We start from the raw sequence: 15,633 nt of genomic DNA, 5'->3' as shown, positions 1-15,633 counted from the left end.
GAGAGACCGTGAGAGAGGGAACACAAGCAGGGGGAGTGGGAGAGGGAGAAGCAAGCTCTCCACTAAGCAGGTAGCCCGATGCGGGGCTCGATCCCAGGACCCCCAGGACCATGACCTGAGCCAAAGACAGATGCCCAAACGACCGAGCCACCCAGGTGCCCCTCATTTCAGATTTTTCTTCTGTGACCATAACACACTTTAAATAGACATGTAGTCTTGTATCCAATCCAATAAGGTCCTAGTTTTTTAAAGGCTTTATACTATGTCTATTCAGTAATTTGCTTAAAAAAAAAAATGCATTTCGGGGCGCCTGGGTGTCTCAGTAGTTTAAAGCCTCTGCCTTCAGCTCAGGTCATGATGTCCGGGTCCTGAGATCGAGCCCCGTATCAGGCTCTCTGCTCAGCGGGGAGCCTGCTTCCCTTCCTCTCTTCTCTCTGCCTGCCTTTCTGCCTACTTGTGATCTCTGTCTGTTGAATAAATAAATAAAATCTTAAAAAAAACCCAACAACAACAAAATGCATTTCAGTGTTTATTTAGATATTTGAATTCTCACACTGGGGTTTTGCAAGCCGGTGAACATTTGGCAAATTCTTTCTCCCAGAGAACTGTTAACATACATTCCCAGACAACAGAAATATATAATTTCAACTAGTATCAACGTATATGACTTTTTTATAAACGGATTATCAAGTAATAAAACAAAAACTCTCATAATAAAGCAAATTCTCAAGTATCCAAAAATGAGGTGACACAGCTCAAAATTCGTCTGCTGCTTTCTGCACGTTCATGTAACACCACTTCACTTATACGAAAGACCGACATTGTACTTGCTTTTGTTAGCCAAAAGAAATCCAAAGAGAATTTTTGCTTTTGTGAAAAAAGATGAAAAGCGGAAAAAGGTGAAAAGCAAAAACAGCGTTCCAGGTCTGTTTTCCAAGCCCTCTGTATAGAGGCGGCGTGCGCCCTGAGCCGTCTCAGTGGCGCCACCAAGCACCTTTCCCGGGAACTACACTCAGCATCTCAACATCAAAGGCACCAGACCTTTGCACAGTGTCTGCCACCAACGGATTTATCTCAATTTTATTTTGTGCGTCCTTTAGCAAGAGGTTTGTAAGGTATCGGAAAAGTCTAAGTGTGGTCAGTTTGGAGGTCTGGCAACACTAAAAAATTTTCTATATAAATTCATGATGATTACTTCTTTGCACCGTTTTGCCTTACAGAAGGTCTCACAGAAGGTCTCATATGGTCGCTTGCTCTAGTTTCAAAGAATGGGGCAAACCTGTCATATATTAATTAGACTTCTGCTAAGTTCCTTGCCAGAAATTCACTTATTTTTTTTTTTTTTTGAAGGAGAGGTTGGGATGAAAAGAAAAAAATCGCACTTCAAACAAAAATAAAAGTGGTAAACAACTCATAAAATCATGAGATCAGAGATTTTACGACTAAAATTCATTTTAGTTTCAGTAACAAAGCATCACCGCCTTTTAAAAAATAGTTACTAAATTAAAATATGTATTCTACATGTTCTGCGCAAGACAAAGGCAATCTTTTATTAAAAACATGAATAGCCCTCTCATTGTTTTTCAGGTTTTCCCTGCTAAATTGCATACCACATGCAAACATTAGTGAACTGTATGGCTTTTGTCTTAAGACTTTATGGTTGTGCTTCCTTCCAAACGGAGGTTTTCTTTTTTTTTTTCTCTTATTTTTTCAAGATTTTAAAAATTTATTAGAGAAAAAGAGAGAGAGCACAAGCAGGTGGAGCTACAGAGGGAGAAGGAGAAGCAGGCTCCCTGCTGAGTCGGGAGCCAGATGTGGGACTTGATCCCAGGACCGGGGGACCATGACCTGAGCCGAAGGCAGACACTTAACCCTCTGAGCCACCCAGGCACCCCCAAAAGATTTTATTTATTAAAAAAAATTTTTTTAAAGATTTTATTTACTTATTTGACAGAAAGAGAAAGATCACAAGTAGGCAGAGAGGCAGGCAGAGAGAGAAGGGGAAGCAGGCTCCATGCTGAGCAGAGGAGTGGGGGGGTTGGGGCTCGACCCCAGGACCCTGAGATCATGACCTGAGCCGGAGGCAGATGCTTAACCCACTGAGCCAACCCATGCGCCCCAAGATTTTATTTTTAAGTAATGTCTACACTCAGCGTGGGGCTTGAACTCATGACCCAAAGATCAGGAGTCATATGCTCTACCGACTGAGCCAGCCAGGCACCGCTAAATATATCTTTTTGATGAAATATACCCATAAAACCCTCCTGGTGTATACTGAGGTACAGTGGTAGTTGTCTCGAGAGAAAACATCTGTGGGGCGCCTGGGTGGCTCAGTGGGTTAAAACCTCTGCCTCTGGCTCGGATCATGATCCCAGGGTCATGGGGTTGGGCCCTGCATCAGGCTCTCTGCTCAGGAAGGAGCCTGCTTCCTCCTCTCTCTCTCTCTCTCTCTCTCTCTGCCTACTTGTGATCTCTGTCTGTCAGATAAATAAATAAAATCTTTTAAAAAGAGAGAGAGAGAGAAAACATTTGTGCAATTGGAGCTGCGAGATGAACTAGGTGTTTTTTTGTTTGTTTTTAATAGAGAGATTTTTAACTTAAAAGTACGACTAATCAACCATGGTGTTGGGTAGGTGTCATCTCAAAAAATGGGAGTGATCTTGTTACCTCCCTCAGAAGAACAACTGGTAGTATTTGTTGCCAAAATATAAAATTTAAGCAAAACAATTAGAGCTTTGTACAACTTCTGTCCCCTGCAGCAAGCTTGACAGCGTCTCGGTTGGTAGAGACGTCTCTGATGAGGGTGGTGTTGGTTATCAGTGAATGTGGACTTTCGATATTGCATAATGAGATGCATTAACATTTGGAAGACCAGCATAACTCAGGGCAACGATATTTTCCATATGACCAATGAATGATGCTGTAAAGTCATACATGGGTAAGAGATCAAAGTACAGGGTAGATTAGTGGATTTTAATGTAACAGCACAAAAAAAAATCATTGATATGGTTTTGCATTCCTTTTAATGACTATGAACCTTTTAAGAAATGTCTGGATTTTTGGTTTTGATTTTTTTGTGTGGTATCTGGATAAATAGCCACAATTATCTGAAAAAGTAAAATATTTCTCCCTTTTCCAACAACATATCTGCGCGAGGCCATATTTCCTTCATATATGTCAACCGACAACATGTAACATTGAATGCAGGAACAAATATGAGAATTCCTTCGTCTTCTATTAAGTTAGATGTTAAAGAGATATGAAAACATGTCGAAGTGATGCTGTTCTTATCACTACTTTTTGTTCTGAAACAGGTAGTTATTTTTCACAAAAATATGTTACTTGTGTTAAAGTGTGTGGGGTTTAGTATTCTATTGTTAAATGAATAAATACTTTAAAAATTCCTCCAATTTAATGTCCAGGATGGTAAGCATTGATAGGTGAAATCCACAAAACAAAGACTCTTTGGGGTCCTCAGTAATTTTTAAAATTGTGAAGTCAGGGCGTCTGGGTGGCTCAGTCAGCCGAGTGTCTGACTTGATTTTGGGTCAGGTTGTAATCTCAGGCTGGCAAGATGGAGCCCTGCTTCAGACTCTGCCCTCAGTGTGGTATCTGCTTGGGATTTTCTTTTTTTTTTTTAATTAATTAATTAATTAATTTGTCAGAGACAGAGAGAGAGAGAGAGCGAGTGAGCATAGGCAGACACAGAGGCAGGCAGAGGCAGAGGGAGAAGCAGGCTCCCTGCCGAGGAAGGAGCCCGATGTAGGACTCGATCCCAGAACCCTGGGATCATGACCTGAGCCGAAGGCAGCTGCTTAACCAACTGAGCCACCCAGGCTTCCCTGCTTGGGGATTTTCTTTCTCCCTCTCCCCCCACTCGTGCTCTCTCTCTCTCAATAAAATAAATAAAACCTTTTATTTTTTTTTTTAAGATTTATTTATTTATTTATTTATTTGACAGAGAGAGAGAGATCACAAGTAGGCAGAGAGGCAGGCAGAGAGAGAGAGAAGCAGGCTCCTGGCTGAGTGGAGAGCCCAATCGGGGACTTGATCCCAGGACCCCAAGACCATGACCTGAGCTGAAGGCAGAGGCTTTAACCCACTGAGCCACCCAGGCGCCCAAATAAAACCTTTTAAAATAAAATAAAAATTAAATTGTAATGGGGCGGAGTGCCTGGGTGGCTCAGTGGGTTAGGTCTCTGCCTTTGGCTCGGATCGTGATCTCAGGGTCCTGGGATCGAGCCCCACATCGGGATCTCTGCTCAGCGGGGAGCATGCTTCCCCCTCTCTCTCTGCCTGCCTCTCTGTCTACTTGTGACCTCTCTCTCTCTCTGTCAAATAAATAAATAAAATCTTAAGAAAAAAAAATAAAAAGAAACTTAGGGGACCTATTAGTTGAGGTATGGACCTTCTTTGCATCCTGATTGGATCCTTAATAAAAAGAGAGAGAGAGAGAGAGAGACGATGGGGAGATTTAAATCTTGTGGACACTTGATAGTAATAAAGAATGATTGTTAATTGTTTAGCTGTGATACAGTATTGTGTGGGTGTGTGGCAGGGCAGTGTGTGTAAGAAACTTTGTATCAATCAAGCCTCAGTCAAGGAAACAACTACTATGCATATTACAGAATAAGAAATTAATTATAGGGGCGCCTGGGTGGCTCAGTGGGTTAAGCCGCTGCCTTCGGCTCAGGTCATGATCTCAGGGTCCTGAGATCGAGTCCCGCATCGGTCTGTCTGCTCAGCAGGGAGCCTGCTTCTCTCTCTCTCTCTCTCTCTCTGCCTACTTGTGATCTCTCTGTCAAATAAATAAATCTTTAAAAAAATAAAAAGAAATTAACTATAGAGTCAAGATCCCAGTGTCCTGGGATCGAGTCCCCACATCTGGCTCCCTGCTCAGCGGGGAGACCGCTTCTCCCTTTGTGTGGCTCTCTCTCTCTTTCAAATAAATAAAATCTTTTAAAAATTTTCATTAAAAAATTCATTACAGGAATTGGTATGCTTATGGGACAAGCTGGGGAAGTAGAGGCTCAAAAAAGGACCAGGGAAGTCCTGAACCAGCTTTGGCAAAGTACGTTGGAAGCATCCATCTTCTGGAGGACAACCACAGAAAGAGTTGGTGGAGATGGTTATGGAAAATCATTTGTTCTTTGTGGCTGCTGCTACCATGAGCTCACAGAGGAAGTTCTGGTAGTGAACTGGGTTTCGTTGGTCAGCAGGTCCAGTCAGTGGGAAGGAGGGCTGGATGTGGAGTGGGGAAAAGCGACCAAGTGGATGGAACTTGCCAGTGCCTGGCTATCCCTCACAGCCTCTAAGGAAGGACAGGACAGGACGCCTTTCAGAGCACAATGGCTACAGTTTCACTTCTGCCTCCCAAATTGTATGCAAATTTCTCTCATGGCTGTCCCTCACCTGGAATCACACAGGGAAAGGAGTTCTGGAAATGTGGTTCTGGCTCAGTCATGCATGAAGTACATAGCTACGCCATTACTCTTCAGAGATATCTATAAGAATTCTCACCGGTGCAATCATATGGTGTCAAGATTTGCTTCAAAATGGTTTGGGAAGGAAGGGGAATAGGAAGAAATAGACAGCTCCATTTTGCCCATGAGCAGAAGATGGGTGATGGTTACCTGGAACTTTGCTTGACTATTCTCTTGATGTTCTGTGTCTGCTTGGAATTTTCCTCTAATTAAAAAGTTAATTAAAAGTGCACTCTTGGGGTGTCTGGGTGGCTCAGTCGGTTAAGCGTCGGACTCTTGATTTCTGCTCAGGTTATGATCTCTGGGTCATGAGATGGAGTCCTACGTCAGGCTCTGTGCTCAGTGGGGAGTCTGCTTGAGATTCTCTCTCTCTGCCTCTCTCCCATGTGCTCTCGCTCCCAAATAAATAAATAAAAATCTTTTATAAAGTACACCTCGGGGCACCCTGGTGGCTCAGTGGGTTAGAGCCTCTGCCTTCCGCTCGGGTCATGATCCCAGGGTCCTGGGATCGAGCCCCGGATAGGGCTCTCTGCTCAGTGGGGAGCCTGCTTCCCCCTCTCTCTGCCTACTTGTGATCTCTGTCTGTCAAATAAATAAATAAAATCTTAAAAAAAAAAGTACACCTCTTGCACTTTTCCCCCTTGAAGTATCAATAGACTCATAGATTTCTTTTCTTTTTTTTTAAGATTTTATTTATTTATTTATTTAACACAGAGAAATCACAAGTAGGCAGAGAGGCAGGCAGAGAGAAGGGGAAGCAGGCTCCTTGGTGAGCAGAGAGCCCGATGCAGGGCTTGATCCCAGGACCCTGGGATCATGACCTGAGCCAAAGGCAGAGGCTTAACCCACTGAGCCACCCAGGCACCCCCAGATTTTATTTTATTCAATGTGGTGTAGCTCATTGTAGCCATTGTTCTTGTGTATGCATCAGTTGTCCCAAATATGGCTGGTGGAAGACTAAACTGGCTCTTACTTTTTTAAAATTTTATTTATTTATTTAACAGAGAGAGAGATCACAAGTAGGCAGAGCAGCAGGCAGAGAGAGGGCAGGGGGAAGCAGGCTCCCCGCTGAGCAGAGAGCCTGATTCAGGGCTCGATCCCAGAGCCCTGAGATCATGACCTGAACCAAAGGCAGAGGCTTAACCCACTGAGCCACCCAGGTGCCCCATAAACTGGCTCGTATTTCTTTGAAGATGACTGTGGTCTTCTTAGATAGCTCCTGTCCTTTCTGGCACTACGGCACTCCTTCACTCACTTTACATTTCCCTTACCCCAAACACAGAACTGGGCCAGTTCTCCCAGGTGCTCTGATTTCCTTTAGAGAGGAAGAATGTTTAGAGACCAAAATACAGGTGTTAGGTGTTAGATGTGCTAGTGATTATTAGTGAGGTGTCATTTCTTCTGGGTCCTTTCTTAAATGTTTAACAAATGAAGAATGGATGTTGGATTTTATTAAATGCTTTTTTAAAATTTAGATTTTATTTATTTGATAGAGAGAGATCACAAGTAGGCACAGAGGGAGGGGGACGAAGTCTCCCTGCTGAGCAGAGAGCCCAATGCAACGCTGATTCCAGGACCCTGAGATCACGACCTGAGCTGAAGACAGAGGCTTAACCCACTGAGCCACCCAGGCCCCCCACATTAAATGCTTTTAAGATCATCTGTCGGGGCGCCTGGGTGGCTCAGTGTGTTAAGCCTCTACCTTCGGCTCAGGTCGTGATCCCAGGGTCCTGGGATCGAGCCCCGCATCGGGCTCTCTCCTCAGCGGGGAGCCTGCTTCTTCTTCTCTCTCTGCCTGCCTCTCTGCCTACTTGTGATCTCTCTCTGTCAGATAAATAAATAAAATCTTAAAAAAAAAAGATCATCTGTCAATATAACCATATTCTGAATTTTCACCTGGTGAAATTTATTAATAAATTGCATAATATTGAATTATCCTTGAACTCCTAGAAAGAACTCCCATTTGTTGATGATGAATCATTCATGTAACCTACCATTGTATTCTAGTTGCTAATATGTATTTAGCATAGGTATATAGCTATTCATGAGTACTCATGTCTGTATCACTGTAAAGCTTTTATTTATAAACCGGGCTGGAATTGTTTACTGGTGAAACATGGATCTGAGACTTTGTTGAAAGGGAGAGTAGATAGGCCTTTGATAATTTTCTCAAAGGCTTTATCACAGGTCTGTTGAGGTCATTTGTGTTTTTCTGGAAAGTCATCCCTTTCATTGGGGTGTTCAAGATCCAGGTTTCACTTTGTGTCTCTTGTTTTCTATTCCCCCTTCTCTTCTTGGTTCAGGGGACCAGAATAATCTGATCTCATTTCTAATTCCTGGGGAAGAAATTGTGGTTGACTGGCCCAGCTCAGACCAGGTGTTCACCCTTGGTCTAATCCACCATGGCCGGGGAGTACCTCGTAATGAGCTGAGATCTTAGGTGTTCCCGGTGTGGGTCAGGAGAAAAGTCTTACAGAAGAGAGGTTATAAACTGGGCAGACACCACAAAAGCTGTCTGCTCAGGGCTTAGAGTTAGCAATGACTCCATTTTAGGTTTCTCTAATTCACGACTTTCTCCTTGTGTTGTTCTTAAGTTCCTCTTTCTGCTTTTCTTAGCTTTGTTCCTTTGTCCTTTTTTCAAGCTCCTTTTTTTTTTTAAAGATTTTATTTATTTATCAGAGAGAGAGGGGGGAAGAGAGCGAGCACAGGCAGACAGAATGGCAGGCAGAGGCAGAGGGAGAAGCAGGCTCCCTGCTGAGCAAGGAGCCCAATGTGGGACTGGATCCCAGGACGCTGGGATCATGACCTGAGCTGAAGGCAGCTGCTCAACCAACTGAGCCACCCAGGCGTCCCTCCTTTTTTTTTTTTTTTTTAAAGATTTTTATTTATTTATTTGACAGAGATCGCAAGTAGGCAGAGAGGCAGGCAGGAGAGAGGAGGGGAAAGCAGGCTCCCTGCCAAGCAGAGAGCCCGATGTGGGGCTTGATCTTGGGATCCCGGGATCATGACCTGAGCCGAAGGCAGAGGCTTAACCCACTGAGCCACCCAGGGGGGCTCCTTTTTTTCAAGCTTTTTATTTGATTGCTTAATTTATTAATTTTGTGTCTCATAGTTAGAAATTGGCATTTAAAACTTCAATTTTTCCTCTCAGGACAGTTTGAGTGTGTTCCATAGTTCTGGAAGGTAATGTCTTTATTATCTTTATATTTTCATTCTGAGGTCCATGATTCAAGGGTTGCTTTGGAAGACCTTTCTAAAATCTCCATGCTGTTGGGGAAGCGGGCTTTTCGTGAGGTTACATTTTTGATTGTGCTGTCAGAGTACATGATCTGAACTATTTCTACTTGATTACAGTTTTCTTTGCGTGGCCAATTTTTGTAAGTGTTGTAAGAGCTCTTTGATATAATATGAATTATATCATTTAGTTGCTGTACTATTTTATATATTTTGGAGACTTGATTTGTGAAGCACTGAGCTGCAAGAGTGTTAGGTGTTAGATGTGAGAATGTTGGAGTCTAAGACTATCTTTGTATTTGTAATCCTTCTGCCTTTTTTTTCTTTTTTCTTTCTTTCTTTCTTCTTTTTTTTTTTTTTTAATGAAGGCTCCGCACCCAGCGTGGAGCCCAACACGGGGCTTGAACCCACTGAGATCAAGACCTGAGCTGTGATCAAGAGTCAGATGCTTAACTGACTCAGCCTCCCAGGTGCCCTGCTTTCTGTACTTTAATGCTATTGTTCAGTGGATAAAGTTCATGACCACTACATCTGTTTTGTGGGTCATGTATTTGGTCATTGTAAGTGATCTTTTTTGTCCTATTTAATACTTTTTTTTTTTTGGGCCTTGAATTCAACTATGCTGACATAAATATTGCAAACCTTACTTTCTTTTTTGTCCCCCTTGGGGTGTTTTTGCCCATTCTTTTTTTTTTTTTTAAAGATTTTATTTATTACTTTGACAGAGAGAAATTACAAGTAGATGGAGAGGCAGGCAGAGAGAGAGAGAGAGGGAAACAGTCTCCCTGTTGAGCAGAGAGCCCGACGCGGGACTCGATCCCAGGACCTGAGATCATGACCTGAGCCGAAGGCAGCGGCTTAACCCACTGAGCCACCCAGGCGTCCCTGTTTTTGCCCATTCTTTGCTTTGTGATTTTTCTGAGTCTCTTTGTTGCGGCTTGATTCTTTACTCTCTTTTTAAAATGAGAAATCACTTTTGGTAAGCAGTATAAGGTATTTCACTTACGTTTTTCCTCAAGTTATTATTCCCACGAACATTACACAGTCAAGTCATTTATTAGGTGGTCAAGAAAAAAAAAAAGATGTTAACGGAATTTGTTCTTTTTGTCTTCTAACAGGTCTGAGTTTCCTTGGCTTCTCAAGATCTCAGTGTTACTCTTAGGACTTGGCATTGTTGTATTTCTACTCAGAAGTGTGGAGTTCAGTAGCCCCAAGCCAGAGCTCCCTCATTCTGCTCTGCCCGACCAGATCCCGAAGCTTCTACCTGAGGAACGACTCAAGAACCTCTTTACCTACGAAGGAATCTGGTGAGAGTCAATTTATTCCACATTGGTCCGATGTCTCCCTTGTTCTTCTGATGGTTTACTGTGCCCAATTTATTGCCAGTTCCCTGCCTTCCCGAACCTGTGCTTGTTGTTCAAGTGATCCAAACTGGGGGACCTGGAGAAGGGCTGGTCTGCAGGGTGCTGTGTGCTCTCTACAGCACCGAGCAAAGTCCCTTAAAACTACAAAGGGTGTGTTTGGCTAAAACTGTAAGAAAGATGCTGCCTTTCTGTCCCGCTGGCCTCCTCTTCTGGTGAGGCCCCGATGCCATGGGCATTCACATGACTCAAGTTCAAAGCCATTTGGTGCTGGAGATAATTCTAGAGAGCGGGCTTTCTTCCCCTTCCCCTTCCTCCACCCGACCCCTGTATCCCTGGGAGGGAGCGCTGCTGGGATTCCAGAATCTCCTCCTGAGTAAAGCAAGTGAGTATATGGAAAGGAGATTCTCAGGGTGAAACTCACACTGATTAGACCCCGGGGTCTCTCACCCACCAGCCCACCCGCCCACTCCATGGTCACAGTCCTTTTCTGGTTTTAGGCTCTTCCCGAAAAACCAGTGCAAATGCGATGCTACCTCACAGCCGGGAAGCTACAACTTTCAGGATGCCTATGACCAGACTGAGCTCCCAGCGGTGAAAGCAAGGAGACAGGCTGAATTTGAACACTTCCAGAGGAGGTAATGCAGACTGTGAGGGCTCTTTGGTGCTGGGGGAGAGCAAAAGCTCTCTCTACTGTGTCCTGAGGGTGTGGGTCCCAAGAAAACAGGGAGAAACTCCTCGATTGCAGGAGTCCCTGGCGGACACTGTTAGGAATAAAGCAAGGAGAGAGAACAGAGAAAAATGGTCCATAAATGAAGATTTACCAAACTTTGGATGTCTAGAACATTTCATAGTAAGAACAGAGCAAAGGAATGAAAATAGTCTGGGATGTCCATGTGGTGTAGGTGGCACAACTCCGGCATCCAGACCTTCACAGCAGGTGACTTTGCAGCAGGTGCACCTCTAATTCATTTACGTTGGGAGCATATGTCCCCGTGCTATATGCAGGGCCTAGAATGACACACCTGGAGTGTATAGGCCAGGGTTGTTGATTGAAAAGAGCGATGATCATCGACTCTGATGGGCTTATATCAAAAGGGTGTTTGTCGGAAGGATGTTGGAACCTCCTCAAAACCATAGGTGATAGGATGACCAGGCTAAGAAATCAAGAACCAAGGAGCACAGAAGGGCTGGACAGGCCCACCCTTGCTCCCTCCCTTCCTTTCTTCCTTCCTTCCTTCCTGGAATCATTTATGAGTTATAGCAGAAGGTATGCCATAATAAAAAAGAAAAATAAGGGCGCCTGGGTGGCTCAGTGGGTTAAGCCTCTGCCTTCGGCTCAGGTCATGATCCCAGGTTGCTGGGATTGAGCCCCACATCGGGCTCTCTGCTCATCGGGGAGCCTGCTTCCCCCTCTCTCTCTGCCTACCTCTCTGCCTGCTTGTGATCTCTCTCTCTGTCCAATAAATAAATAAAATCTTAAAAAAAAATAAAAATAAGAGCACCATGATTAGGGACTTGAACTCTAGAATAGGCTGGATGGCAAGTGACTTCACCTCCTAGTACTTAACCATCCTCATATGGAAATTATAATAAAGATACTTCTTTCATAACCTTTGAAGGCTTTGGAGTGTGCATTGTATTAATATACAAAGAGCTAGTAACTCATGAAGGGCCTGAAATATACAAGCACTACAAAAATAACACCTGCTGCTATTGTTGTGGTTTGCTATTAAAATTGTTGCTCTTCTGGTTCTCCCAGGAGACACATAATTCATTAAGAGATACACAAATCACCTAAATATTAGATCATTGTAAGTGCTTCATGGAGACGTAAATTAAAAATAGGTGTGGTAGAATGTTTCTTGATGGCATAAAATTTAATGGGATGATGAAGGAAGGTGACCTTGAACTCTGATTTGTATATCAAGCAGGAGTCCCCACCAGCTCCTATAAAGGAGAAGCTCTGAAGGAAGAGTTAATCCAGGGCCCAGAGCCTTGGGCATGGGGTGCTTTCATGATGGCTGGATGACAAACAAGCAGGTGATGGCTGTCGGAGCCCTGGTCGCTCAGGGGAGGGCTGGTGGGATGAGCCCAGAGAGAGGCCAGTAAGCCGGGAGGTGGAGCATACGTTTTGCTTTCTGAGTAATGCAAAGAATGGAACCATTTTTTGGTAAAGATCTCATTTGTTTATTTAGAGAGAGCATGAGTGGTGGGGAGGGGCAGAGGGAGAGGAAGAGGACGAGAGAGAACGTCAAGCAGACTCCACGCTGAATGCAGAGCCCAGCCCAGGGCTGATCTCACAACCCTGAGATCTTGACCTGAGCTGAAAGCAAGAGTCCAAGGCCCCACCGACTGAGCCAGTCAGGCATCCCAAGAACTGAATGGTTTTTAGAAGTGGCAAGTTCTTAGAGATAATTTCGTAAAATATCGCTCCGGTTTTTTGTGGAGAATTACATCCTAGGAAGGTATAGGGGAGGCAGGGAGACCCGGTGCTTAGTTGGTGGGAAGGTAAAGGTTCGTCTACTGCTGGAACAGTGGTGTTTGTGCCTCTCGGATGCACCGTCCCCAGGTGCCCAGTTGGCTGAGCCTGAGTCATGAATCAAGGAAGAGAAAGGGTGAGTTGGGCCCTCCAGGGTTGATTTGGGGACTCAACTACCACCTCCCCGCCCCCCAACTACATACAAAGGGGAGACCCCACAGAACAGAAATGGGGGCACCAACAGGAGGCAGCATTGGAAGTCAAAGAACCAGTGGGTTAGACAGAGGATTCTGGCATGGATTTGAACCCTGCCCCCACGTAGCTGTGTGAGGAGCAACAGGGCTCCATAGTTAACAGTGTGGCCAAGGGAGGTTGACCGGCTGCGTTTGGGTCCTGCATCCTCCACATCCCATCCAGATGACCTTGCGCAGGCTGCCTACCCTCTTCTGTAAAAAGGGCGCCTGGGTGGCTCAGTGTGTTAAAGCCTCTGCCTTCAGCTCAGATCATGATCCCAACGTCCTGGGATCGAGCCCCGCATTGGGCTCTCTGCTCCATGGGGAGCCTGTTTCCTCCTCGCTCTCTGTCTGCCTCTCTGCCTACTTGTGATCTCTGTCAAATAAATAAATGAAATCTTAAAAAAAGGGAGGGGATAGTAATCATACCGAGAGTTGTTGCGACATGTAATGAATGGTGTGAGGGAAACAGGCACATTCTTGCAGGACGATGGCTTCTGTCTTTGGTCTGGACAGTGTGGGGCTGCTGGGAGAAGGAGGTCAGGACTGTTCCCAGCAAGGAACATCTCAGGTGTGCCTATTGCAGGAGGTGCGTGGTGGGGGGAGGGAGAAGAGGCAGGAAGCTTGGAAGACTCTGGAGACAGTAAGATGGGGCAACGGAGGAGGTAGGAGAACATGAAGCAGAGGACTCATAGGAGGGGGTGTTGTCTGGAGGGAGCTGGGCAGAGGAATTAATTATAAGAAGGAGCATTACTTCAAGCAGGGAAGGCTATGAGCTGGTCGTGTCCTCACTTGGCCTCCTTTGCTTGGGGAAATGCCCAGCTCTCCTGGGATTATACCTGGCAACGCAGGTACCAGAACAAACAGCCCAGTAATAATCAGTGATGTGAACCAGGCCTCCTGTCATCTTGGCTGTAGCCAGGAAAGAAGATGCTCAGCTCCCTCTCCACCCCCCGCCTCGGATCTTTCTCTGTTAGCCAGAGAAACAGCCAGAACACCCCTAGCAAGGCGCTGAGTTAGATGCAGAGACAGAGCTGATCTAGAGCCTGCTCCCAGGGAGCTCACAACAGAACCAAGAGGGTGGAGTCAGCAGGTCCTCCCTGTGTCCCTTCCACTCTCCGCGTCGCCCTCTCTGCCGCCACTGTAACATACCAAGAGCTGTGGGGTGACCGTGGGCGCTCCGTGGCCCCCAGGGTGTGTTCAGCTAACGGTGTGGATCCCAGGAACTCTGTCCAAAGCTCGGTGTTGCGATAGTAGTCAGGGGAGTAGTCAGTCTTAGGAGGGAGAGCAGTTTCCAGTTCTGAGAATTTTACAAAAGGAATGTTCCAGAAGGTAGGATTCAGAGCTGCCTCATTCCTGTTCCTGAACGGGTGACGTAGTATTCTAGTTCTTGGTGTCTTGGTCTGGGTTTTCCCCCCTCCAGGAATGGGATTTTCTTAGTCTCTTTGTGCCCACTTGAGCACAGGGGCAAAGGGATCACATAGAATAAATAACACAGGGGCGCCTGGGTGGCTCAGTGGGTTAAGCCGCTGCCTTCGGCTCGGGTCATGATCTCAGGGTCCTGGGATCGAGTCCCGCATTGGGCTCTCTGCTCAGCAGGGAGCCTGCTTCCTCCTCTCTCTCTGCCTGCCTCTCTGCCTACTTGTGTTCTCTGTCAAATAAATAAATAAAATCTTTAAAAAAAAAAAAAAAAAAAAAGAATAAATAACACAGAATCTTTGGCCCCTGGCGAATGTCACGTAAGCTGACAACTCTCTGCGAGTGTAAAATGGAGATGATTCATGACTTACATGCTCTCTGCTGTGTGCGGGAGCCTGGCAAAACCCTATTTGGAGATCATACCTGTTATCCTTGCCTGGGGAGTGCAGGTCTGATGTGGGAAGGCGGGCGTGGGAACCACCCTGGTGCACGCACCACCCCTGTGTGCTTGGTCTCCGCCACCTGTTTGTATCCTTGAAATCATGAGCTCGCTTGATGCTGGGTCAGATCTCTGGTTCATTTGAGTCTGATCAGCTCCGTATGCTACTTCACTTAAAAAGTAGTACGGGGGCGCAACTGCGTGCTCAGTCGGTTAAGGAACAGCCTGGGGCTCAGGTCATAATTCTGGAGTCCCAGAATCGAGTCCCGCATGGGGCTCCCTGCTCAGTGGGGAGTCTGCTTCTCCCTCTGACCGTCCCCCCTCTCATGCTTACTCTCTCAAATAAATTAATAAAATATATTTTTTAAAAAGAGTAGTACACAGATAATGCTTTTCTGTTTATATATTTGGGAGAAAGAGAGCAAGCTAGCATACACAGGTCAGGGGTGGAGCAAAGGGGGAGGGAGAAGCAGGCTCCCCGCTGAGCAGGGAGCCTGAGGCGGGGCTCGATCCCAGGACCCTGAGACCATGACCCAAGCCAAAGGCAGACACTTAACCTACTGAGCCACCCAGGCACCCCAGATAATGCTCCTTTTAAAAAAGTCCACTTGAACCGACCCCCTCAACTCTCCTTGCTCCCCTGCCTTATATGATAGGCTCCCTTGCCAACCCAATCTGCCCTTGGGAGTTTGGTATAGATTACCTCACACTGTTTTACACAGCAACACACACAGACAAACACACATAATCACATACATATGTGAGTGTAGCTATAGCCACATAAACATATACTCTTGGGGTTTTGTGTGTATTGTTAAATTTCATGTTAATTCCAGTGTAGTTGACACACAGTGTTCTTTTAGTTTCAGGCGTACAATACAATACAGCGCTTCAGCAACTCTATACACAACTCCCTGCTTCATCCCCTTCTCCTGTTTCACCCATCTGCGTGTGTGGTTTTAATGTAATTGACACCATAAGA

General features: G+C 45.4%; 1 protein-coding gene across 3 annotated transcripts in view; it reads left to right on the top strand.

The window, feature by feature from the left end:
- Window positions 1–15,633, top strand: part of B4GALNT2 (beta-1,4-N-acetyl-galactosaminyltransferase 2) — a 45,000-nt gene that overhangs the window by 13,375 nt on the left and 15,992 nt on the right. Inside the window, exons 4-6 of one of the 3 annotated variants that reach the window (XM_032321406.1) lie at window positions 8,635–8,666; window positions 9,836–10,024; window positions 10,579–10,716. In XM_032321406.1, the coding sequence (XP_032177297.1) occupies window positions 8,635–8,666; window positions 9,836–10,024; window positions 10,579–10,716 (359 nt within the window). Of the gene's footprint in view, window positions 1–4,990; window positions 5,072–8,634; window positions 8,667–9,835; window positions 10,025–10,578; window positions 10,717–15,633 lie in introns of all 3 variants that reach the window. The other 2 variants (XM_032321407.1, XM_032321408.1) reach the window with 2 other exon arrangements.

The sequence above is a fragment of the Mustela erminea genome, chromosome 18 (genome assembly GCF_009829155.1).
Source record: "Mustela erminea isolate mMusErm1 chromosome 18, mMusErm1.Pri, whole genome shotgun sequence".
Classification (NCBI taxonomy): Eukaryota; Metazoa; Chordata; class Mammalia; order Carnivora; family Mustelidae; genus Mustela; species Mustela erminea.
The sequence above is the reverse complement of the archived record's forward strand: the minus strand, read 5'-3'. Positions and strand labels throughout refer to the sequence as shown.